Source organism: Natrix helvetica, assembly GCF_964273705.1.
Source record: "Natrix helvetica genome assembly, chromosome: 1".
Classification (NCBI taxonomy): Eukaryota; Metazoa; Chordata; class Lepidosauria; order Squamata; family Natricidae; genus Natrix; species Natrix helvetica.
The window spans coordinates 73,518,427-73,545,046 of NC_138548.1; the positions used below are offsets into that span (position 1 = coordinate 73,518,427).

General features: G+C 37.5%; 1 protein-coding gene across 2 annotated transcripts; it reads right to left on the bottom strand.

The window, feature by feature from the left end:
• Positions 1–640: 640 nt before the first annotated feature.
• On the bottom strand, positions 641–26,619 carry DNAL1 (dynein axonemal light chain 1; the record flags this gene model as incomplete). Of its 2 annotated transcripts, XM_081934102.1 has the most annotated exons (10): positions 641–5,495; positions 6,267–6,413; positions 10,396–10,522; positions 11,565–11,620; positions 13,102–13,157; positions 14,688–14,797; positions 16,682–16,720; positions 23,448–23,900; positions 25,203–25,405; positions 25,824–26,619. In XM_081934102.1, the coding sequence occupies 10 exons, from the start codon at positions 26,617–26,619 to the stop codon at positions 5,449–5,451; spliced, it is 2,034 nt and encodes a 677-aa protein (XP_081790228.1). In that variant the 3' UTR covers positions 641–5,448. The 2 variants fall into 2 exon arrangements, with proteins under 2 accessions (XP_081790228.1, XP_081790227.1); XM_081934101.1 differs by lacking the exons at positions 23,448–23,900; positions 25,203–25,405; positions 25,824–26,619 and adding exons at positions 18,850–18,945; positions 20,419–20,517.
• Position 26,620: the final 1 nt, after the last annotated feature.

Here is a 26,620-nt window from a genome sequence, read left to right on the forward strand (position 1 = left end):
AAAACATTTATTACTACTATGAGCAAGTTTCACAAAATGACTTAAAACAGATCTAAATAACTTCATAATAATGTCAGACAATATGATGGTGCTACAAAATTATATTCTACTTTTAAAAAGGAGTTATAATGCTACAGTAATTGCTTGAAAATTGCTCTCCAACTTGGAGTTTGTTTTAGAAGCCTAAATTTCTACCAAAACCTAAGAGATCCACAAATGAGAGCTGCCTGCTTTAAATGTCCTTCGACATCATTGCATAAATAATGTAGTGTCTGTTTGCAGCAGAGAGACTGAAATACAAGTTGACACCTCTCAATTTATTAGTATGCATTAAATTTATTAAAATGCCATTAAATAAGGTTAACATAAGCCACCCTATTTCCAGTGTGGAGAGCAGGATTCAACACTGCTGTCACGTTTTTACATGGATATTTATTTCACTCACAATCCATATATTAGACTAAATAATTTCCAGGGAGGTGGCAAACCATAACAGCTCCTCAGAGCAATTACAAGGAAGTCCTTTTTATTTGTTGCTCTGCCAAGAAGCTTTCTCTGCATAACCCACATATCACAACACAGCTATTTGCATTACTTTCCATCAGCATCCAGTGCATAATTTTAAAGTGCATTTTTGTAAAAAAAAAGAAACACTCCTTATTTTAGCAATTGGATTTCTGTTTTGCACTACAAACTCTAATCCATTTCAACAAAAGTCAGGACTACATTATTTGGAACAATTTTACTGTAATGCCATATCAACCCAATGCTCGCCTCATGTCCATTCCATCTTCTAACATTACTTGGTAGATAAAAATTTCATTATCCCAATTGCTTTTTGCAAGAAAAAATGTTGCTTTGTTATTAAAAAAGAAAGTCATCTATATGCAATTTGGAAAGGACACTCCAGGTCAGGGTGAGCCATCTATCCATCATTTAGCGAAATAAAGATAATGTGCTATAGAAGCATCTTTCCCTGCAAGATGAAAGTGTTCAAGAAGACTAAAATGGAAAGATGTGTGGCAAAGACTGCAGTTACTAACCCTATTTTTACATAGGCTCTTAGGAGCTCCTTTGGGTAACCTGTGCCACCTAGGTTGTGGAAGAAATGGTACTGAAATGGTTTGGTAGTAGATTTCATTGTAATTTATATCTTTAAAGATAAATCACTCCATTTCAAATTCCAACTCTTAAGCCTCACTTTCCTTCTGATAATATAGCTTCTGAAAGAAGCTATATTATCATTGATTAAAACTTGTATTATTCTTGTACATATTATCATGGTGAAAGCCTTCTAGTTATACAGTTCCTTGGAAATTTAGGTACTGTTAAAAGGTTTTTCCACAAGCATCACTACTTTTTATTTATTTATCCAGTGCAGCACTGTACAATCTGTTGTACATTGAATATATATAAATGGAATATACATCTATTTCATCAAGCTCTTGCCAGCCGTACAATTTTGAAAATCCAAAAAATATTCCCTTTGCTTCTCCTTTTCCCTACCGCAGCAAACCCATGAGTTTGTTTATGGGTCTGAAGACACCAGTGCAATTCAATGTTCTTAAAAAATATAAAATTGAGCTAACTTCTATACAAGCAAGCATTACAATTAGTACTGGCTGAATGAAACAGGAAATTGAGCTAATCACTAAAGCAACACTTGTCACAGAATCACATTTTTCTATAAGCATACCAAAAATAAACTTATAAATATATCTGAATTCTTTATTTAATATGAAAAGGCCTGTTAATTCTTTTAAAAAATTATGCATGCTGATCATCCATGATCATTCTGCAAGAGACAGAACAGTTCAATTGTCAAACACCTCATTTTCCTCCATTTAAATTTTTATTTTGCGTTTTCTCTAAATGTTATAGTAAATGATATTAGGATTATGTCAGCAATCCAACTGACACAAAGGGCACAAGAAGTATAGTTGGAAGCCAAGCAACAACAACAACAATAATAATAATGCTGGATATAGTAAAGGATTTCCATCTAACTCCTAAAAAAGACACCAGTGCCAATAATAGCTTATCAATAGGTTTAAGAAAGGCACTAATTATTTACTAAGATACTATTTGCTAAAGAAAGATGTGCTGTCATATTACTATTACCCACTTTATCCCATCACACTTTAAAAAGTATTATAAAGTGGTTGTAAAAAAAAAACCTATAACAATTTTGTTTCTCATAACATAAACAGAGAAAATTATAGATTAATTCCTAGTTACTGGCCTTGTTCATTTTAGATATTTCCTTGCCAGGAAATGTGTTTTATCTTACTTCCCGGATACAATTACACACAACTGACAGTATACGTGAGGGATCCCAAATGGCAAGAAGTAAGTGAAATGACAGAACTCTCTGAAAAACTGTTTTCAAGAGGGAAAAAATTAACATAAAAGTATCAAGATTTCTATTATTAAGATTATGACATTACTTGCATGGTCAATATACTAGCTATACCATCAGCATCAGAGAACGCTAAGCTGAATTCAAACCAAATTCCACAAAAATTGCTAGTCAAAACGTTTTGCTGACTTTCCCCTTCAAACGCATTGACTATTTGAGGGACACCAAGAACCAATTCAACATCTAGAGCTGCCTGCCTACCAGATCCCCTGCAGGTGACTGGACATTTGACTCATTAGCAAGAACCCTGACTTTATCTTAATTCCAAGCACTAAATGCTTCAAGAGCAAGTCCTTGCAGAGAACCAGCCTCTTAAACCCATACCATAATAACCAATCCATAGGCAACCCATGGCCTGTGGTTGTCATCCTTTCAGAGAAATTTCCTTACCAGATTTCTCAATGTCTTCAACAGTGACAGAGCTTCTAATGCACTGCCTTCACTGGAAAAGCTGGGATACATTCAGAGATGTTTCTGCCTTAAAAACAGCCCATGTTGAACTGTATAGCACAGTCAAACATCAGGACCAGAAATGTTTTATGACATTTTGCATTACGCCATAAGGTGCTTTAGGATAATGTTTGGGTCATAAAACGTTTTATAAAACTTGTCAAATGTCCATTCCACAAGAGTTATGGGTCCCAGATTTGGGATGAATTTCTTAAATTATCCCACTTGAAGTACTTTTGAGTTTTGCTTTATGGCACTGTTTTTGCCCAGTTAAAGGTTACCCAGGCTGCAAAACTCTGGACGTCCAGTAGATGGCAGGAAAGAAATACACAATAAGCCGTGACTGCTTATTGTCATCCAGCAACTGTCCCAATGTTTGCAGCTCCATTTTTTGTACCCCAGATATGATAACTCTTCATTAATTTACCAGTTTCTCCTGCCTCACAGGTACCAAGAGAAAAATCAATTGCTAAGATGCAAAGATGATGATTAACATAAATGACAATCATGACTGGTCTGGGAACATAATGCCTTATACAGACAGTGCCTTAATTTAAACTGTTAAAAAGAAAAAGTTCTACATCAAGAACCACCATCTTGTATCTGTTCATAAGCTTCCTCAGCTGCGAGCAGTGTAATTCTATGCATGTTTACTCAGAAGTAACTTCTACTGCATCCAAACAGACTTACTGCCTTATTGCAATCTCTAAGGACATTGTGAAATCTGGCCCTTTTTTATAGCTCTAAAGTTTCTTAAAGCTTTTCATGATTGCTGAAAACTGATAGCACCATTTCCCATTTGTTGAAATAAGAAAAGATGACACCTGTACAGTAGCATGAGCCCTAAAACATCTGTTTATTCAGTTCATAGCTGCCTTTCAAATCTAGTACTCTATTCTGTAACCCTGAACATAATTCTGCTCACTTATGTAAAATATTCCATTCATTTTGCAGCCTTTTCCCCAGTATCAGCTGGGCTCCTGGCCAATAAAAGATTACCTACACCTGGCCCAATGTGAAGACAACAAGAAAGATACTAATCAGAACATATGAGGAAAAACAATGCCAAGCACTAAACCTAACATATAAACATCTTTGTTAAAAATGATGCATCTACATGGATTGATTCACAGAAACAACTAAGATTAAATATAAATAGAATGAAAGTAAAAATCAAATTATCTGAAAGTTCTTTTTTTAAAAAAAATATCCAATCTGTGGATGTGCAAGAACAATTCCACTGAACCTCAAATGAAACTTTGTGAAATATCTTAATTGCTCTTTGCAGTAACCAAGCCTAAAATATTAAGGAACTCTCCTCTTGAAAAAAAAACTGAGCCACAAAATTCTTTCAGAGTAATAACGGTCTTAATGCCTCATAAACACAGATTTGAGACAGTAGAATCACGGGTAATCAAATTAACCAACTGCCACATTTAAATGATTAGGATAAATCCAAAGGCTAAAGAATAAGTATTCCTGGGCAAAGGCTCAGCATTTGTGTAAAATGGTGTTTATTCCCATATAACTATGCAGAGTGTTTCAGTTCCATCCCTTTTTTGAATGCCTGTCATCTGTTAACTGAGAAATGGATTGTCAGAGCCAATACTTTTAAGTAGACAAAAAAAAAAACAGAGCAGAGCAGAGAAAAACTGCTGCAAGCCTTATAAAATTAAATTTTACCTTCAGCAAAATAGTAACACCTTACTTTATTTCTCTCCTTTCCATCTTTAGGAATGACTAAAATATTCAGTCATGTCAGTGAAAAAATTTAGGGATGGAGAAGGCTTTCACAAAGTGAGAAGGCTTATAAACTTCTTTACAAAAAAAAACTGCATTGGAACATGTGTCCTATATATCCTACAGCATTATTGCTTTTCTCTTCTTTCTTTCCGTCATTTCTTCAGCTGTCATTTATCAGTTATTAAAATGTCTTAGTTTTGAATAACTTGCTATGTTTCAGCTTCTTTTGACAGCTGCTTTCTCTTCTCAGATTACTCAGATTCCAAAATAATAAAGGACTTCAGCCATTCTGCAACATATAATCAGTACAAAACCTTTGCTTAAGAGTTTCATGTTCCTTAAAACAAAGTAGGAAAATTCAGTCAGCATATTAAACCAAAGGAGGAGAGAAATATTTCACTTAGAACAAAGAAACTGCCTTCACTCTTTCATCTAATACTGGGTATTAATTCGGGAGAAAAAAACAAGACACTTGATAAATGTCAAAGCATACCATTATTTGAATCCTTTCTATAAAAGAAAGATTTTTTTTAAAAAGCCATACCATATAGAACCCCTCTGCCATTTCTCAAATGATTAGAGAAAACTATTTAACAAGTGCTTTATAGAAATCTGCTCTTTAAAAAAACATATACTTGCAAAAAAAAACCTCCAGGTATTAAATAAAAAGTAAACATTCATAATAAAAAAGTAAGAATTCTTTGGGTGAGAAGAACATGGAGATGAATCAGTTAAAATGTTGCCTAAATTTTTCTTTAAAGACATATTTATACAAAAGCATCACATCCTATATAGTGCTGGAGATACATCAATAATTTAATGTGAAAGAAAAGGTGCTAGTTTTCTCCTTCTTCCGGTTCTTCCTGTTTTATAACTGGGATACCTAAAATAAATAAATAGATACATAAATCACAACAATCATTATTGCATTTTCTTTCATTTCCCCCCCTATCACTTCCAGTTCCTTGGCCCTGTGCTGTGTGTGAAGACTCATAACAATATATCATTTTGGTAAAGATTGTTAACCAGAATTTAAAGGAATTTTTAGCTAGATTCTGATTTTCTCAAAATTATTACTGAAAAACTAAATTAAAAATTAGCATTAAAATAGTAAAACAAATGACTGCCCAACCCACTTCTTCAATGGATTTATTAATACATCCACCAATTCTCCCATGAAGTTATTTATATCAGCACATATGTTCAGATCAAGACTTAAGGATACAAGGGGGGAATTATTCCAAATCCTAAGAGAAACCCAGTTTTTTAACATCAGTGTCTATTGGGAGGTAGTCTTTATTTCCAACATGCTTAATTTAGCTTCTCTCTCTTCTAACACTGATGACATGTGGCTACAGCAGCTTTTTGTAATGTTTTAAATAGCAATAATCCATTAAATTACAGTATTTTTATTTTGAAAACAATTATCTGGCAGAAATAAAAATCTACAGATTTTCATTTATCTCTACTATGGGTCTTCGCTGAATAATTTGGTTGAAACCAAAAGGGGCAGTAAAAATGTTTTATCATAATTTGACTTTTCAAAATACCCAAAATGAATGCTCAACACTGAACTGATCTTTCCAGAGCTCAACTTTTCGTATGAACTTTTGGCTCCGTTATTAATGCTATGCTATTCTTCCACAGTTCTCACCATCGAGTTTCTTCAGTTTGGGCACTCGCTTGGCTGCCTCCTCAACCCAGGCACTCTGTGAATCAGCAGAGTATTTCTCTTCCAGTGGATTGCCTACAAACACCAGGTCCTCCAGGAGTGGCAACTCTGCCAACCTCACAAACTCTGCTGCATCCATAGAGAGACATAATCAGGAAAAACAATTATTATGAAAGGGAAAAAATTCCCTACTTCAAAACCAAAAGGCATGGGAGCCTGCAGGGAGAGGGAATCATCACATCATCATTGGAATTACAGAGCTTATTTTATCTGCATGATAGTATCTTGATGTGTGGCTTAACATGGCTTATACCAAATGCCCATGTCAGAAGGGCAGGGAGATGTTAAAGAGAATAATTCACTTATTGTGCAATATTTCACTACCTCGGATATGAACTTTCCAGGTTTCTAGTTGTGGTTCTCAAACAACTGTGCCATTCAACAGAATACAGAAATTATTTTTTTTATAAAATGAAGATGCGTGTTCATCAATGAGGTAGATAAAGTGCTAATAAACAATGTTCTACTTCAGTAAAGATCTCTGGGTGGCTCCTCACACATCACCTGTTAACAACTCCTTAAAGCAGCTGTGACTTTCCTCAAGATTACCTGGCTACTCTCTACAGCTGGAAAAGACGTTTGGCGCTGTTGACAGAGACCACTTGCACATCTATGGTTGCTCTAACACACATACAACACATACACACACCCATTTCAAAGCAAGCATGGAAATGCAAGCAGTACTCTTGAAATTCAAAGCAGTGTACCATCCTAAAAGTTACTATCTGCCCATGAAAATGTTTGTCCACCTCATCAGAATCGCAGTTCCCAGGTAAAATGATCAGAGGTTGCTAGATCAGCTGCATTTATAACACAAATACATCTCATTATCTAGAATATGGTGTTCCAGGTGCAATCCTGCTAATGTAGATAATGTGGTGTAGATTTTTCTTTTCTAATAATTATCAGGTGAAATGGCATATGGGGAGCTGGCTTTGAAGATTGTAGAACACACAACTTTCACTTAACAACAAATGGAAGTCCACAGCTGCACTTAAATGTTAATAGATATGTGTATGGAACACATTGTGCTGCTGATACAATTTAATCTTTTTACTCTGAAGTTTATTTATTAAGTAATTTATTAATCAAATTTATATAAGCAGTCCATCTCATGAGAAATGACTCTGGGTAGTGTACAATAATCAATAGTCAAGTTACGTTATAAGATAACTGCAACACACAATGAGCCAGTTTAGTGTAGTAGCCAAAAACACCAAGGGAGAAGCTGGGAGACTGAGTTCCTACCTTAGGTACAAAACCAGCTGGGTGACCCTCGGGCCTGTTGCTCTGGTTCAGACCTAGGAAGAAGGGAAGGGCAAACCACTTCTAAAAATGCTACCAAGAAAATTGCAGGGCCTAGTCCAGGCAGTTGCCAGCAGTCAAGACTGATTCAAAGGCACAAACAAAACAGACTATAAAAATAGTGGGTGAATCCATTTTCTGGATAGACGGGTTTCTCTAAATATTAGTTGGAACTAATGAATACGTTTTTAAACCTATGTAAAACTTGAAGCCGTTTGATTGACCTCAGAGAATTTCAAATTGTACTTGGACTGCCAGGGATTGATACTGTTGCTTATATATATATATATTGTTACTCTTAAACACAACCACAATCACTCCACGCAGAAACATATGACTAGTTTTTTCTTTTTCTTCCTTTTTCTTCTTTCTTTTCCCCTAATTACTTGCATTGGGATTATTCCTTATACTATTTATGTTGTTTGTATTTGTTGTCATGGATTGCACCAGTGAGGCTAAAACCAATTTCGTTGTATTTATTTTGTACAATGACAATAAAGGCTATACTATATGTTTCTGCACTTGAAGTTTTGCATTTGTTAGAGATTTTGGAAGAATCCATTGAGGCGTCTAACAACATACTTTTGTAAAAAGTTAAAGAAATTTGATGAAAATTATATTGAAACAAAATGAAATAATGAGTTGCTGTTTTTGAAAATCAAAAAAATTAGTCTCTATTTAAGGATAAACAAAAAAAAAGTCAGCCTATACTGAGTACTTCAGAGAATGCCAGAAGCAGGTTGGCTGCAACGGCTTTCTTGTTAGAGATGTAATTCAGAAACTAGAATATTCGAATACATTGTTCAGCTAGGTTTGTCCTATTATTTCCATATTTCTGGCTAATATCCAAGCCAGTTAGCAATTTTAGCCCAACCTTTATGTGACAAATACGTCTTGGCTATATTCCCAGTATATTAAATTAATTAAGATATTAAAAAATATGGAATTTTCACAAGTGGGACAAGGACAAAAATTATTATACAGTACTGAAAAAATAAATATGAACTTGGTACACATTGTTAATCAAATAACCCCTCCCCCCTCCGGTGTACTTTGAGTCAATGTTAATTCCTGGCAACTGTCTGGACTAATCCCTAGTGTTTTCTTGTCAAGGTTTTCGAACTGGTTTGCTCTTGCCTTCTTCCTAGAGCTGAGATTGTGTAACCCAGCCCATAGTCACCTGGCTGGATTCATGCCTAAGGTAGAAGTAGAACTCACAGTCTCCTGGTTTAAAGTCTAGTGCAGTGATGGCGAACCTGTGGCACGCGGAGCCATTTGTCGGGGCAGTGCCTCAGCTGGCCAGCGCGCATGTGCGCGCTGGCCAGCTGAGTTCACCCTTTTTTAAAGCCATTTTTCACCTTCCCCAGGCTCCAGAGCCTTTATAGGAGCCTGGGGAGGGCGAAAAGAGCCTCCCCCTCCCCCCCGGAGGCACTCTGGAAGCTTCATGAGCTTCCCTGAAGCCTCCGGAGCACAAAAAATCAGCCCTACGGGCAAACCGGAAATTCGGGAATGGACTTCCAGTTTGCTCGGAGGGTTGTTTTGACTGCTCTGGAGGCTTCACGGAAATGTCCTGAAGGTCCCTCAAGCCTTTGAGCCAAGAGGGCTCAAAACGACCCTCTGAGCAAACCAGAAGTCATTTCCGGTTTGCTCGGAGGTTCGTTTGGACTGCTCTGGAGGCTTCAGGGAAGTGTCCTGAAGGTCCCTCAAGCCTCTGGAGGACTTCCGGGGGGGCGGGGGAGGCTGTTTTCGCCCTCCCCAGGCTCCTATAAAGCCTCTGGAGCCTGGGGAGGGCAAAAAAAGCATGCAAAAAATGGGGGGGTCACGCCTGTAGTGCGCGCATGCGCACTGGGGGGGGTCGTGCATTGCATTATGGTGCGGCACGCCCGCACACTACCCCCCTGCACTACCCCCACTTATGGCACGCGAGCCAAAAAAGGTTCGCCATCGCTGATCTAGTGCCTTAACCATTATGCCAAGTTTGCTCTCAAACTTCAAATTAGTCTCATTTGAATAAAGGAACAAGGTAAAGGATTGCCAAGCAATTTGATCATTTTTTAAAGGTTTCAGTTTATAAATCTCATTATTTTCCTTCACATTAATGATATATCATATAGTTAGCTCAGTTGTATGTATACAATTTTCTGTTAATCTATTTTATATAGTGACATTAAAAAAATAAAATCAGAACACAGCTATGTTATTAATCGGAACTAGAAAACACACAATGCCAGGTTATAAATAGGTCATCATCATTTAAGCCATTGTCTGTCCACTGCAGGATGAAGGCCTCTTCCACATGTTTCCAACCTATATGGGCCTGAGCTTTCTTTTGCCAATTGAGCCACAAATACTTGCTGATGTCATCAACAATCTTATTTTAGGTATATTTATATATTTAGCTATATTTATAAATAGGTATACTATACTTTCTAAGCATGGAATACATAATCATAAGCAAAGAGCTAACTAGGTAAGCATAAAAATTCATCAATAGCAAAGCATAAATATCCATGAGTACTGAGCAAATGACAGCAAATAATTTCTATATATCCTCCTTTGGTTTGGCCCAATATTGCACTTAATTTTATTGCACATTATCTGTGGATTATGACCTTTCAAAATGAAAATATGGTTGTTGTGCAGAAGCGGAATTGTAAGAATCCTTGCATCAGAACATAAATTATTGAATATAACCCCAGTAAAATGATCAATATGTTTCAAAGTAGAAATGATGACATGGCCTTACCCCAATCTTTCACCAGATTATTGGACATGTAGAGAATTTTCAGCTTCTTCATCACATGGAGACCTTTCAACTTCTCAATCAAGTTGTATGAGATCCATAACTCCTCTAATGTATCCCCAACTGCTTCCTGAAAGACAATAATGTTCTGGGGAAAATGTTCTATTACCATCAGAAGCTTTTAAGTTTAAAAAAGCCCAAAAAAAAAAGTACGATCTTTTACTTCTATAGCACCAGACCATAAATTAAGGTAAATCTCAAATACAAAAATTATGGAGTAGAGTAGAAAAATCAAATCCTCATTCTATATATTCCCAAATTGGGATGGGGATCATAAGAGGGATCCACAGATTTCAAAGCCTTTTGGATTACACTAGTCAGGCAAGAGTCATGTCAGGCAGCTTCATTGGGATTTTAGCCTATTCTTAGACTGGCATATTTGAAGAGTTCTGATCTAGTAAGATATTCATTTGTTGCAAGAAATAACACAACTTTTATGAGACAGAAGGTATTCTAAACTAAAATTCAGCAGAGTGGTAGACTGGCAAGAACAATAAACAATCCAGATACATAATGGTGCTTCAGAGAAGTTGTACTTTCCTAAAAATCAGTTCCTATTGTAAGTGCTCTTGATTTCATTATTTTGGTGCAGGCATACATATTTATCATGCACCATTTAACAATTTAGCAGATATACTAACTGTGACCTTGCGTTGATAGATTGCTGCTGCTGCTGCTTTCTGGCAACATGTGGTTGAATTATTGCAATGCAAGGAATAAAGTATGAAATTTCCCATATGGCAGCAATGTTAAATGGAACTAGCTGATCAAATGATTATGTAAACTGTTTGTTATCTTCACTAGCTGCCAGTCGGAACTGGACCTTAAGGTATCGTTTGAAACCCTTCTCGTGCACTTCCATTAAGTGAATATGGCTACTTAATGAGGTGTTATCAATGACCAGCTGTGAAAAACCTTATATATCCTTTTGACATCTTATGTCAAAAGAGATCTTATAATTCTTTAAGAATCTATGGTTCTTCAAGATTTTTTTAAACTTACACAGTATTGTTGGTTTATTCAATATTTGTCCCAATCAACTGATATTCATTACATGCACTGATGTTCTTATTGTTATTATGAGAAACAACTATCTCATCAAGGTTACATACCAGCCCATTCAGATTTTTTATGTTGTTCCTTCCCAGTGACAATATCCGCAAGTTTTCTGTAACAGAAACACACTTATTTTTCTACATTATTAGTTAAGAAATACTATAACCATTCAGAGGTTTTGAGAATTGGGCAATATATACTTTTAAAAAATAAATAAAAGCCCAGCACATACCACCTAAGAATAATGCATATCAGTCCAGTTGGTCAAAAAATGTGTGTATTAATTCCTGTTGACTACTATCCCTGCAGTTTTCTTGGCAAGATTTTCAGAAGGGGTTTGCCATTGCCTCCTTCCTAGGGCTGAGAAAAAATAACTGGTCCAAAGTCACCCAGATGCCTTTATGTCTAAGGTGGGACTGCAATCTCTCAGTTTCTAGACTGCTGTCTTACCCACTACACCTAACTGTAAAAGGAAAAAGGATTTGAATAAAAAAAACAGAATAGAAATAGATATTCAGTACTGAACATTTAGGAATGACTTCTGGTTGCTTTAAACACACAATTAGGCTTTTGGTAACTGATTCAATGAAAACCAAGATTTTCAGGCTACTTTAACAATATTTACTAAAAGGATTAAGGGGAAAGGTTACAGAAATTTATAGTACTTAAACTTCAGAGCCCAATTATCTTATATTTCATTAAGAGAGAGTCTTTTTCACTTTCGTGTTAATGGCTTCACTGTGAAGCAGGGAGCTGGCTGTTCCTTTTTTCAAATAACAGAGGAATTAGCAGGTAGTTGAGTTTTCTGAAACACTTCTTGAATCTTTCTCATGCTCTGAACAGATATTCAGAGAGCCATAAGCTCAACTCATGTAATGAGCCAAAATAATCAACTTCCTCATTAGCACACTGAATTATGCATTTGTGGATTCATGACATGGCTAGAGGCTACAGGTGACAAGCTTTCCAAGAGGTTAAAACAATAGAGGGGAATATTTCTAAAAAACAATCCATTCATTTTAAGTGGGAAAAAATTATATTAAATATCTTGAAAAATACTCAAACTTTTTTTCAACAATGCTTCAAGCCTACTATTTCAAATGATGCAAAAGGTTATCAATGCAAAAGGCTATACTCTAATCAGTACTCAAATAACCCAATCAACATAATACTCTACTGCTTATATTGTTTTCAAATAAAGCTTGATTTTATAATTAATTTTGTATTTTGCTGCACAGTACGACAGATTAATAAGAATAGTTAGTTATAACTATAATCAATCCACAGCAGGAGAAAAATCTGTTCATTGAGGATTATGGGAACAATATTTTTTAAAATTTATTTATCCAATTTATATCCCAACTTTCTATTCAACTGAATATTTAAGTGAGCTATAAACATACTTACATAGTATACTAGAAAGGAGACATTCCTATTTTTGCAGTATGAAATACATACAATCGTTATTTTCTATAGAATAAGGAACAAAACTGATAAAGTGGCATAAGCAAGCATGATATATATAAGCTCCATTTCTAGAATAGTGGTTTACAGAAGTTTGAGAAAGGATGCAATATGTTCATTATTACTTACTTAGCCCATTTAAGTTGGCAATTTTTTCAATGCAGTTTGTAGATAAAGACAGTTTTCTTGAAACAAAGAAAAAAGAGGATTTTATATTAATTGTAATTCTGCAAAGATTGAAGATTTGTAAACACTTTGTGCTAATTATTATTTGGGAGAGGCTAGGAACTGAAGAGGCACTGTGGCACTGATTCTGAAAGCTAATTGCTCAATATAGACTAAAGGGCAAATAGCTCAAAATTTCTATATTTCAAAACTGAAAACTGCTCAGTTTTTAATATGATTAGTTCAAATCATGATGTGGCATTATATCAATTAAGCCTTGTGAACATTATAAAGTTGTTCAAGAGAGTATAATGTTCAAAAAAGTGTTGAATGTTGAAATTGAAAAATTGGAGGGGGTAACAAGGGATGATAGCCATCATGTGGCAAAATATAACTGTGGAAACCTCTCTACTGTAGGGAGGGAAGGGAATCAACTATTTCTCACAGCAATCTCTCCCGTATCAGACTAGTTCCTCCCCTATTGAAGAATGAAGAAATTGAAGAGAAAAGGATTCCAAGAGAGTAAGAAGGGTCAGAGTGAGGAATTCCCTAGGTCAGCGATGGCGAACCTTTTTTGGCTCGCGTGCCATAAGTGGGGGGAGCGCAGGGGGGTCATGTGCCGGCGTGCCGCACCCATAATGCAATGCGCGACCCCCCAGTGCACATGTGCACACTACACGCATGACCCCCCCCCCATTTTTTGCATGCTTTTTTCGTCCTCCCCAGGCTCCAGAGGCTTTATAGGCGAAAACAGCCTCCCCCACCCCCCCAGAGGCTTCAGGAACCTTCAGGACGCTTCCCTGAAGCCTCCACAGCAGTCAAAATGACCCTCCGAGCAAACCGGAAGTCCGTTCCTGAACTTCCGGTTTGCCCGTAGGGCTAGGTTTTTACGCTCCGGAGGCTTCAGGGAAGCTCATGAAGCCTCCGGAGGGCCTCCAGGGGGAGTGGGGGAGGCTCTTTTTGCCCTCCCCAGGCTCCTATAAAGCCTCTGGAGCCTGGGGAGGGTGAAAAATGGCTTTAAAAAAGGGTGAACTCAGCTGGCCAGCGCGCAAATGCGCGCTGGCCAGCTGAGGCACTGCCCTGACAAATGGCTCCGTGTGCCACCTGTGGCACGTGTGCCATAGGTTTGCCATCACTGCCCTAGGTGTTCTGTATGCTGCAGTTGCAGTTGCCAACATCAGTGCATTAAATTTATTTGCTGCCTAAAGTAACCCCATGATGAGGTAAGTGGCAAATAAATTTAACAAATAAAATAATAAAACTGCTTTCAATGTATACTTCCCATTGTGTGCTTGCTTACTCTCTTGTAATCCCTTCCTCTCCAATTAATGTAAATACAAACATTAGTCTTGCAGTTTCAAGCTGAACATGGAGCACTGCCCAGTGAGCTGGAAAAGCAAAGCACAATCCCAGTCATGTGATTTCCCACATAGTGACTGATAGAGTTGCTTAATGATGGAGTTGCCGGTTTCAATTGTCAATAAGGGCAACCTGTACTGCTGAAAGCACAAACAATCCAGGATACATTTATTTTAGTATTCAGGACCTACTCGCAGTTAACAAGAGTGGAAAGAGAAGCATCCATCTTTTCTATAGGGGGAACCTGAGCATAGAGTTTCACTTCCTTGGCCTCCGATGGCTTCTGAGTAGTTTTTTCTTCCTGGAGTAAAAAAGAATGACAAACGACAGCTTCCTCAAAATTTAAAGAATATTCATTCTAATCTACTCAGAGAAAAGAAATGAACTTTTTTTAAACAGATATGCTATCACACTTCTCAATCTAAGCACTGAGTGTGATTCTTAGGGTTTTTTTGCCCTAGGCTGGACTGAACTTTGATATGGAATGATAACTGTAGAGTAGCTCAGGCCAGCATTAAACTGCTGTTAGTAAAAGATTTAAGGGAGAAGGACTAGAACTTGCAACTAGACTGATTTAAATACTAGCACTGCTACTACTGAAGCTAGTGAGCACATGTCTACCTCTGAGGCAGCCTCTACACAACCCCATCCCCTTTTAGATTTCCTTTTGAGTTTTGGCATCTGTTTCAAAGCAACATAAGGAGAAAAAGGATTCTCCTCAACCCCCTTTCACATTTGAAAGAGACTTTTCTTTCCCCGTCACACACAAAAAATCTCTATATGTGTTTATGGAATTAATTCTTCCAATCAGAAATTACCTGCACAGAGATAGTGATGCCCCAGCTATACTGCTTCTTAGATGCAATCTCAAACTTTATAAAGACTTTTTTTCTTTTTTAAACCTTGAAAACCTCCCCTCTACTTGCCTCAATTTCCATCCATTTAATCTCCTCCATAAAGAATGACTCTCCTAAACAACTATGAGAAAAGGACAAGAGCTTTTGGAAGGAGGATAACAGTCAGAGAGAGGGCCAAATAAGGCTTCACTACTCAAGGAATAGGGAGGGTGACAGCAGTAAGGAAATTGGTTATTAATGGTATGACAGCTCTTCCTATGGAATTGTGTGCTATTACGTATTAAAAGGCTGAAGCTGAATTCACAGCTCAAAATAGGAATAAAGCTCTTTCCTCACACAAGCTGAAGTAATAGTGGACTGAATTTGTACCCACTTAATCCACTTTCACCTAGGGGTTGAGGATAAAAAGGAAGAAGGTGTTTGTGAAGGTGATAGAAAGGAACAAGTGGAGTGATGGATTCAGTGAGCATACGGGATCCCAGGGCAGGCTGGCATGGCAGTCTTCCAACCTGAACTTGAAGAGTCAGGCTATTATTTTCCACACCATTATAAACCACAGATAAATATGGAAGAAGTCACCAATTGTCTTTTAAGCTTTGGAATGCTGTAGCACCTGACCTGACCAGAACATTGGAGTTTTGTCCTGAACAGAATATACAACATCAAATTGTTTTAAGTTTTCATCTGCTCATATGCCACCAATATGGAATATTTCAATAGATTTGTTGCGGGGAGTGAGAGGAGGCTGTTTTATTCTTAGCTGAATACAAAATTCAAATTCTCATTCTATATATTCCCATTTTTGAACATTCTGTCTGAGCAATTAACTAAATCACATTTACTTAGGTTGCTCTATACAACTTACGAAGGTTCTCTGTGCCTTATTCTGAGATATGTAGCCCAATAATCAAACCACTTTATACTTACTGCTTCTCTTCCCAGTTTCTTAATAAAGCCTTCCCAAACATGTCTACCATTAGCTGTTTATCCACTATATTTGTTCCCTTTGCTATGTATTAACAAATATTGATTTCTATGACTTCTTGACATGGCTTTTAATATATACTCCTCATACAATGATTATGGAATGTCTACAAGAGGCATTTTTCAGCTCATAGACAGTATTATAAAAATATTAATTAATTTTCACAGAAGTACATTTGCAGTTCAAATACTAAATAAGCTAAAAGTTTGACTACATAGCTTTTCTGGGCTCCTTGCAAACAACTGTTTTGCATCTACTAAAAATAAAAAAGCACAATGAAAATCACTTTTCTTGATAAAGAAAAACCATATAATTAAGAACACACAATTTATTTCCTACTTACCCATTTGGCTAGAGCTTCCTTGATAGTTGTTGCTTTTGCCTAACAAAAAAACCCCAACAACATATAAATAAAATATAATGGATTTATATAACCCTCTTAGATAATTCTATGGTCTTATCATTGTTTCTTTGCCTGTTAAGATTTATATCCTGCTTTTCCTTCAGGAGCTCACGAAGTCATACAAAACATTCCCTACTCCATTCCCCCCCCCCACACACACAAAACAACCCTATGAATGAACTAAGTTGGGCTGAAAGTGACTGGCTAAAGTCAGCCAATGAGCTCTGTGGCAGAGGATGGACCTGAACCTTGGTCTCTTCAGTCTCGGTCCAATGCCTTCACTAGTATATCACACTGACATTAATTAATTAAATTGCCTTGATCAAGGAGGGAATCAGTTTAATGAGTATTTACAATTTTATTCTGGTCCCAGGTTAAAAGCCCTATGAGCTTCATCCATACAAGTCTGAAATCAATGGAAAATTTTTAAAAGAAGAAAAACCTGTTCATTTTAGCTTATGTGAGTTATGGGGATCAGAACTGGTAGATGATTTTCTACTTTACTCTTCAACCTCACACCATCTGATGAATATGGGGCCTTTTTGAGCTGTTGTTGCTCTTTTCAAACAATTCAAGAGAGGCACATATAGAAAAGAGCAGGGCCTGAGGAAAAGTGGGTAGAGACTGGGAAGAACTGAACTAGTAATTGTTGTTGGTATTATTTATAGTGATATTCTTCATCATTCTACTCTGATTAACAATTTCACTCAGCCTCACATCACTTTATTGTTTGTATGAATGCACCTATTAAAATAAAATCTGTCAAAGGCTAATGTTATTCACTTAACAAACTCAGCTGTTGCTTCTTAATCCCCCCACCTTCTTGGCAGCAAAAACTGCCTGTGAACTTTTGCTATAATAGACAGCACCATGGGCTATAATCAAAAAGGCCACTGCTAGAGGTCCATGTGATACAAGAAAAAGCAGCTGCAGTAAACTATAAGCTAATGGATGTTGGCAGAACATCCATGACACAAAAAAGTAATCATAACATACAAAGAGCCTGTTAAGTATGATACCTTAGCTTGGGAATCTAAATGAATATACATCTACAACAGAAGACTCTCTAATTATTTTTTTGAACATAATCAAGAAGAGGAAGCTGATTACTGCTTTGGTAATTGAGTACCTTGGTAATTGAGATATTTGAAATTTTATTATAGCCCCTCTCAAACTCTTCTTTTTTCAAGGTTAAAGGAACCCAGCTCCTTTAATCTCTCATGTGATTTCGTTTCTAATTCTGCGATAATCTCTATTGCCCTTCTGTTAATATTCCAGGTCTCTGCAACCTTTTAACTATGGTGCCCAGTATAGGTACATTCCCTAATGTTGCTGCATCTATTAAGTCATATCGGTATTATGAGCTCAAACTCCCTGAGTTTCTCACTCCCTGAGCAGTTCTGTAGAAATAATGAAAGATATGAATTATATGATCCAATGTGTTTTCTGATTTTTCATTGGATGGTATCAGAAAACCTATTAGAGTGACTGTTTAGCAATTTGGTTTCTTTCTACACTTCTACTTCTGTGAAAGGGAAAAAATGGAATAATTCTGCATAAAAGCTGTGGTAGCACAATATATATATTTACTTCATTTGTCAAGAGTTTATCAGTAGCTGTGCAAAAAGTAAAAGGAATAGAAGTCAGAAGATATAAATGATTTGTAATACAAAACATTTAGCACCTTTATATCCTGTTAAGATACTTTTCTCTACTCAGCCAATTCTTAACAGCTAATGAAACAACTTCATTTTATGTAGTGTCACTCATTTATAACAGATAAGCTGTGCTTTAAAAGAGCTTACTGAGGTTTTTTTAAAAGCGTAAGATGGAAGGGCTTCTCTAGCTCAGTCTAGTTTTACATGTAGCTTTAAGTATTTATACTCTTGCAATCAAAACCTATGTTAATCACTCTTAAGAAGAAATAGTAATATATATATGAGAAGAATATCTGGTCAATCTATGTATGAAATATTGAATACACCCTAATCATAAGCCAGAAAAACACTATCTAAATTTATCATGTAGATACATAAGTACGGTTTGGAAAATTTCAGGCAAACTCTTTAATGCAAATTCTCTGTCATGAATGTAAAGTATTTATTTACCATTCTATTGAAGGTGACTTCCGATATTCAGACAATTCTTAGATTATGATTAATTTGCATTAATTATGCAGATCACTCTTCAAATGAGCACCCCGCCTATGGGAATAAATTAAGATTATATCAGGTTTCGACCAACACAAAAGTAAAAAAAACCTGTTGCTTTTTAAGATTCTTGAAACTCTTTTCTATCTTTTCAATCGAACTCAAAAATTAATTACCCACTACTTTGTGCAAAAGATGAACATTTCCAATTAAAAAATTCTGAGCCCAGAATTTTTTTCAAACAGAAATGAAACGCAAAGCCTTTCCACATAGCAATTTATTCCTAATGCTCAAAATCCCTTCTTTACAGCTATATTATGAGGAGGATTTTTTTGCTTAACAAGCAGTAGGTCAAAATCCTTGCTGCAGATGTCCGTGGGTAAATCAAAGGTGCCTTCTGCCTATCACTGTCCTATTACACTTATTGTAACATACTAGCTGGGATTCCATAAAAGCAGCCTTATTTGGATTTTTGGTCTAGAATTCCTAGAGTCAGCACACCACTTGAATAGAGGAAGTGGTGCAGGAGGCTGAAATGGGAGATATAAATGAGCAAATCTTCTCCTACTTTCCATCAGCAGTGGGTTCTAAGGGGAATTTGTTGTTGCTGTTGGAACAATTGCACAACTCTTGAGGCACCTGGCCTTTTTTTTTTTTAACTAATTTCCCTTTTGAAAAGGTACAGTTCCCTTCTGTTTGTTTGCAATTTTCAGTTCTCACAAGGTTATTGTTGTTGTTTCCTCTTTGAGGGCTATCTGAGGAAGTTGGGTATCCTATCTAATGAAGCATTAGGCCCCAATGTATATTTAGGAGTCTCTGATACACCGCCTGTCTCTCTTTATAATCCCTCACACAATTCTCCAAAGGAAATAATTATACTTGTTAAGATGTAGAGGGGGAAGATTGCATGGACAAAGGGAGATGTTTGAGACTTCAACTCACATGACTGATGGCGGTCATTTGCTCCTCTACTGTACCCTTGTGTGGGACTATATCCCTGCTGGGACTTCTTCCCTCTAAAACATTGAAAAACACTCACAACTCTTCAGTGGGTCCAGTACCACCCACTCCACAAGCTGGTTTCTCATAGGCCTCTTTGGTCTCTCATTTCCCCCAAGGAACCTCCTCTCTCCAGCAATGTCCGAAACCTGTTGCTCCAGCCACTGACACTTTCCTTCTTCCTTCCTTCTTCCTTCCTTCGTTTATGCCTTCCCTCCTTCTTTATTCCTTCCTTTCTTCTTTCCTTTATTCCTTCCTTCCTTCTTCCTTCTTTATTCCTTCCTTCCTTCCTCCAAAGCTCCTCTTCTCTTGCCAGAACATTCCCGTTGCTGTTGTTCCCTTCTATCCATCAGCCATCGACATTATCTAAAAAGCTGTTGCCACTACTACCAGTACTTACCGCCAGCCAGCCAAGCAACGCGGGGCCCCCAACTCCCCTTCCCAAAGGAGAAACCCCTCCCTCCGCCTCATCTTCCCCCGGGCGTCTCTTCCCTTACTCCCCTCCCGGTACCCCTCGAAGGAACTCACCATTGTTAGGATTCCAGTTGCTACCGTCTCCAGCCCTGGTTGCTATGGCAAGCGAAACCCGCGCGCATGCTCACCTGAAAGCTGGAGGAGGAGGAGGAGGAGGAGGAGGGGAGCAGACACGTGAGCAAAAAGCAAAGTCAACAACCGGATCATAGAGATCCCTCTGAAAACAGAAGGACTTTTCATTCAGGCTGCCTCCCTCTAGAGGCGGAGGGAGGAAACGTCCTATAGCTAAAGGCGCGTTGTTTTTTTTCAGCGGGAGGAGGAGGGGACGCTGTGCATCTTACACAAGCGGAATTTCGAGGCATTGAAGCGCGCTGGCTGTAGCAGTTCGGTTTAGCTTTTTATTTTTTATTTTAAATGAGACGTATTGCATGAGGGTATCTGTGCGCGTGCGTGGGTTGGTGGGTGGCAGCCCTAAATAAGCCACAGCATAATGTGACTGTTGTTATCAAGGGAAGAAAGGTCATGATTGGGATTTAAACATCCGGAGGAGTTCTCTGATGCTACGATCGTCCAGATTTGTATAGTGCAGATATGATCCCCTTAATTCATTGAATATTTATTTGTTTTCAGATTGGGTTTCCATTTTCATCAGAGTGGTCAGGGTAACATGTTTAAATCCCAATCATGACATGTTTTGATGTTTACAGAGGAGTGAAATTCAGTGTCTTTTAGTGATCCTATGCTGCCACATACCGGTATTTCCCCAAAAGTAAAAGCAAAGATCTTTTTTTTTCAACGATCAAGCCTTTGAATATAAATAGTGCCCCACTTGATTTGCAAAAATGCTGAAGAAATATTTGCTGACTAAAATTACATTCCAGAGCAGAAATTATATTAGACTGTTCCAGCTGCAAGGAAAAACAGTACTCTACTGTATTGGCATATTAACACATTTATGACAAAACTTTTCCGAACCACTTTCCAATTACCAGATGTATTTATCAGAATCAGATACATCATATACATTAAATAACACTGAAGGCCCTTAAACAGATCTTTTGGGAGGTCCTAGGCCACAAAGATTTATCATCCTGTTAACTGATGTTGGGATTTTTTAGTTATTGCTTTTTCTTCATACAGTAAGAAATACTTGTAATACTTTTTTCTACTTTTTTCATTATTTTAATATGCAATGCAGCACATAGATGACTGAGGTAGCTTTTTAAGTTGAACAAATAAATACTACTGAATTTAAATACACCAGTTTTGTTGAATTTCCAGAGCCCTAAACTGGAATAAAACATTGTGTCTGCTTGTTTGAACTCACCAATACCAATTTCTTTGCCATCATTAAGTACCGTGTGAATGGTTTTATTTTCTGAGCTTGGGTATGAGTTGCGGATAAGACATATTGTTACATATAATTTGTTCCTGGTGACACTTATTGTACCCACTTCAATTCGGAAGAATTGCTGGTTTAATTTTAGATGATGTGTTTTTTTCCCAGTAGAAAAAAAAGTATGTTTGTGCATCACGTTATTGAACTTAGGTGTAATTTTACAAAGTACTAGACAAGCTGTGAACCATCAGATCATTATTTCAGTGATATTTCCTTACCCGATACCTTCAACAATGGCAGAGTTTCTCATGTATTGCCTTCAATGGAAAAAATCTTAAAAATTCCGGGAGATATTCAGAGATGCATCTTCCTTGAAAGTAGCTCATGTTGAACAGCATAGCACAGTCAAACATCAGGATTTGACCACTTGAAATGTTTTATGATATTTTGTATTAAGACATAAAATATTTTATAGAATTTGTCAAATTTTGGATGCATTCTGCAAGTTAGCTAATTTGAGGTTCAAAATGTTAGTTAAAAAACGGTTGCCCTACAATGCAGTTTCATCCAGGTAATGGATACACACAAACAAGAGTGTTTTAGTAATATATAGACAGTGCTTGAGAAATTGCAATAAAATATACTTTAAAGAATATAGTTTCAGTAATGCTTCATACTAAACATTACATGTTTGACCATTTATTCTCAGAACCATTATAAATGTCAATTTAGGTGGTACCAATATGCAGAGCAGATAAAATATCTAGTTTTTGTCACTATAGTGATTGGTGATAGAACTCTCCTACAATAAACAAGCCATACAAAATGAGACGCTCTAAACATTTTAATGGGATAGTTCTTATATTGTGGAACTACATTTTAGTTAAAACTAAAAATTCCAGTGTTAGTAAAATTTGAAACTGTACTATGCTTTGTATTATTTTGTAGTTTAAAAAAAATTAATTCCAACTAAAGATTTTGGCACTTTTGGCAAGATTGATTTTTGTTGGATTTACACATAAGCTATAATGTGTCTTGCGTGTCTGACGAAGAGGTATCTGTGTTGTAAAAGCCAGTATAATGTGATTAGCAGCTGAAGAAAACCAGTCCTCTTTCATATTAAATTGGCTAATGACTTTGCAGGCAACTTCATTTATTATTGTAAATTATAATATCGACCTCTCATGTGTGTTCTCTATTCAAGTAACAATACGGTACTTGCTATGTGTGCTGAAGTTATAGTCCAAAAACACAAAATTGCCAGAAGGCAGGAAATAGTTATATTTTGGATATATGATTTCAAAATGGCAGAAGCTACACTTGGTGCTGCTGGCTATGTATGATTTGTTGGCAGTGTTTTAGGAGTTAACTGACATTTGTAACACTATAAACAAAATCATTCTTCACTGTAGCACTCTAAATTACATTTCTAGAAAATATACTTTTGGCCATGCCATCTGAACTAACCTTATTTTGTTATATGTTCATAATATAACCCAAGGCATATATTTTTTGTTATTTCTCCCCATCCTTCTTGCTCAGTTCCTGACTATTTCTTCATCTTCTTTGGAACTTTTTTCTCTCAATGTATTCCTGTTGTTCAACTATCCGCCTGCTCGTCTCATTTCAAGTGCAAATTCAGGAACTCAAGAATCTTTCCCCAGGAATGTTCCTGCGCATGGGCGTGAGCTTTGTACTCCCCACCACTCAAAATGGGCACTCCTAGAACACGGTCTAAAGCTACCAGGCAAACAGGAGAAAAAGATGGATTAATTCGATGGCCTGCTCCAGGGTAACTCAAGAGATTAAAATTGGCCTTCTTATGCTGGTGTAGGCATGTGGTAGCTATTTCAGCATACAAAGAGCTCTTCCAATTGTGATCATCTTCTCCGACCACAAAAAGGAAATGGCCTTCGGCCTTTTCAATGGGGATCCGGGAGTGTGAATTGGCTGGATCCCTTGGGTCATCCAAAGCTTCGTAAATATCAAATATTCCATTGTCCAAAATCTTAATCCTGCTCATATTAAAGCAAAGCCCAGGCAGACTCTGTTTTCCATAATGAAGCGCAGTGGCGGTGATGGAACTGCAGCCAGAAATGCAGACAGCAGCCACTACTTCTGGTAGGAAGGTCATCATTGACAAAGCCAGTTCTCCTCCTTTCCCAGTTCCAATAACACCAATTCCAGATTTTTTAACCTTCATGAATGAAATCGCATGGGTTAAATTATTGAACAGAAGTAAAAATAACATAAATGTTTTATTAACTCTTTTCAAAAAGACATTCTATAACATGTTATTAATAAAGGCCTAAGCATCTCAGGCTAATTTGTTAAAAACTAATAACTAATAAAGAAACCTCAATGAGTAAAAGCTTAGTATGTTTATAATAGGACTGTATAATGTATCTCTTTTTCAAAATAATAAAAAAATATAATCTATCTATTCCCTCAAAAGTTGCTTTTCTATTTTGTACTGCTTTCAGAATGGTAGAGAGATTCCTATATATTAAATTATTGTTAAGGCTAACCTAAACAAATTATCTTCACAATGTTCTGAATGAAAACTATGAGCAAAATATAAGGAGAGTAGGGTTGTTCTTCTCTGCCCTATCCCTGTTTTAGGTGTGGGATAGGGGAGAATAACCCTACTTTGATCAGAAAATGGGTATCTTTGTGTGTGATTAAATCTTTGTAATACGCTGTGATTATTAAGTATGTTTCCATGGTTTTCTTGGAAACAATCCAGATTTTGACAAAAACTTCATAAAGAAAAATGTTTAAAATATTTTAAATGAATGTATGTCTTTTGTCATGGAAAGCACTATCACTGAGAACCAAATCAGTATAAAGTCCTATTTTAAACTGACGTACCTATTTGTTTAGTACCATAATTATGCATACTTTGATACACAAAACCTCAATGCAGTAGATTTTAGAAACAAGGTTTCTTATAAACCTAAATAAGTTTACATCCAAAGTTAATCAGTAATTTTATGACCTCTGACTTTTTCCACCTCCTGTAAAGTTTTCTCACACATTCTTTTTATGCCAGAAAAATGCCTGGCTATACAAGTACTGTCCAGTTCAAAAGCATGCAAATGCAAGTAGATAAATAGGTACCAGTTTGGCGGAAAGGTAAATAGCATTCCATGTGCCTCAGCCTGTAATCATGCTGGCCATATAACCACAGAAATGGCTTCAGACAACACAGGATCCTTCATCTATGAAATGGAGATGAGCACTGCTTCCTAGAATCGGACATGACTGGATAGGGGAAACCTTACCTTTTTACCTTTATACAAGCTCTAATCATTTTATCAGTATCAATATGTGGGAGGTTAATTATAACACCTAACAGTGTTGTATATTTTCTGGCAAAACAACTTAAGTTTTCCTTACAGTTTCCTCATAATTTTTTATTCAGAATCCATCAGAGGGGAAAACTTATCTTGGTGTAAATTGTATTATAGACAGAGAAGTTTTTTTTCACATCACTCACCTTCGGATGGCGCAACAAAAACCTGGCTGCCTCTTCAAAATATTCAAGACGGAAATCATCCATGACTTTTGGGAGATCCTCAAAATTAAAATATGGCAAGGAAAGAGCTGCAAAGCCATGGGTTGCCAGAAGGCTGGATCGGAATTCGATTAACCCACCTTCGTCACCAAACATGTCTATCACAGCTGGAAACGGGCCGTTCCCTAATAGGAGTAGATATTGATCAAATGTGTCGGGTCTCGACATTATTAACAAGATTTTTTAAATTGCTTTTTTTATACTGAAATGCCTTTAACAAGCTCATTTTAAAAGTATGTTGGTACAACTGCCATGGGTTAGAGTTAACCACATGCATAATCCCCTATATTATGGAAAGGATCATATTATTTCTGCTTGGGATTTATCCAAGATACCTGACTTTGCCCATCAACCCTATCTTTATTTATTTATTTTGGTATCTTGCCACAAATGTCCCACTGCTTATTCCCGTTTGGTTGCCTCGACCAAGACTGGAAATGTCCAGAATCAGTTGTCAGGATGGCATGACAACTGATGGAGGAAATGGGAGCCTGAACCACCACCACCACCATCATCATCATAAGGTTCTCCCCCTCTACTCACCTGGCGGAAGGAATAAGCTGCCTCTGACCGCACCTTCCTTCAACCTAATCCTTCTCACGTCAGGAAGAGTGAACCACCTTTCCACGCTCGTTTGAGCAAGCACCTGTCCGGGGATGGCCCCGGGCTGACTATATTCCTGATGCACCGTGATCTGCACTTTCACGGGGCTCTCCACGTCCTCGGGCTCCAGCCTTTGGTAAGGCTTCTCTATGGTAGCGGGGGTCAGGCTCCAAAACAGCCCCATGGGCTCCACTCCCACATAATCCCCTCCCCTAGAAACATCTCTGGACAGGTCTATTCCCCCCTGCTGGTCCGCTTGGTAATGCGCGCAGGCGTCGAAGAGGCTGCCCTGCTCGTTCACTACTAGCGCCCGGAGCGTCACTCCCTGCAAAGGCGCCAGTCCTTCGATCGTCACTTTCGCGGGCTGATCTGCCAAGCCTACAGCGGGAGTGACCGAGATGGTTATTAGTCCTCTTCGGTCGTAGCTTTTCCGAAAGGTCTTCCCCAAAGGGTGGCCCGGCCCGCGCAAGAACACCAGGCGGAAGTCCCACGCTCTGCCCATGACTTTTTGCCACATGATGGGATCCCCGGGGATGTCCGGGCACCTTGCACGAGCCGCTGAACGTCGGGACCAGAAGCAAAGCTGGGTGCCCTTCTCTTCAGTCAGACCCTCCAGGTTAAGACGCGAGAGACTGTAGCAATCGATCGCAGAGATCTGGCGATCCGAAACGGGGAGTTTCAAGGTCGGATTTGGAGGCATCAAACCAGGAGTCAAAACTTTGTGACATGAAGGCATG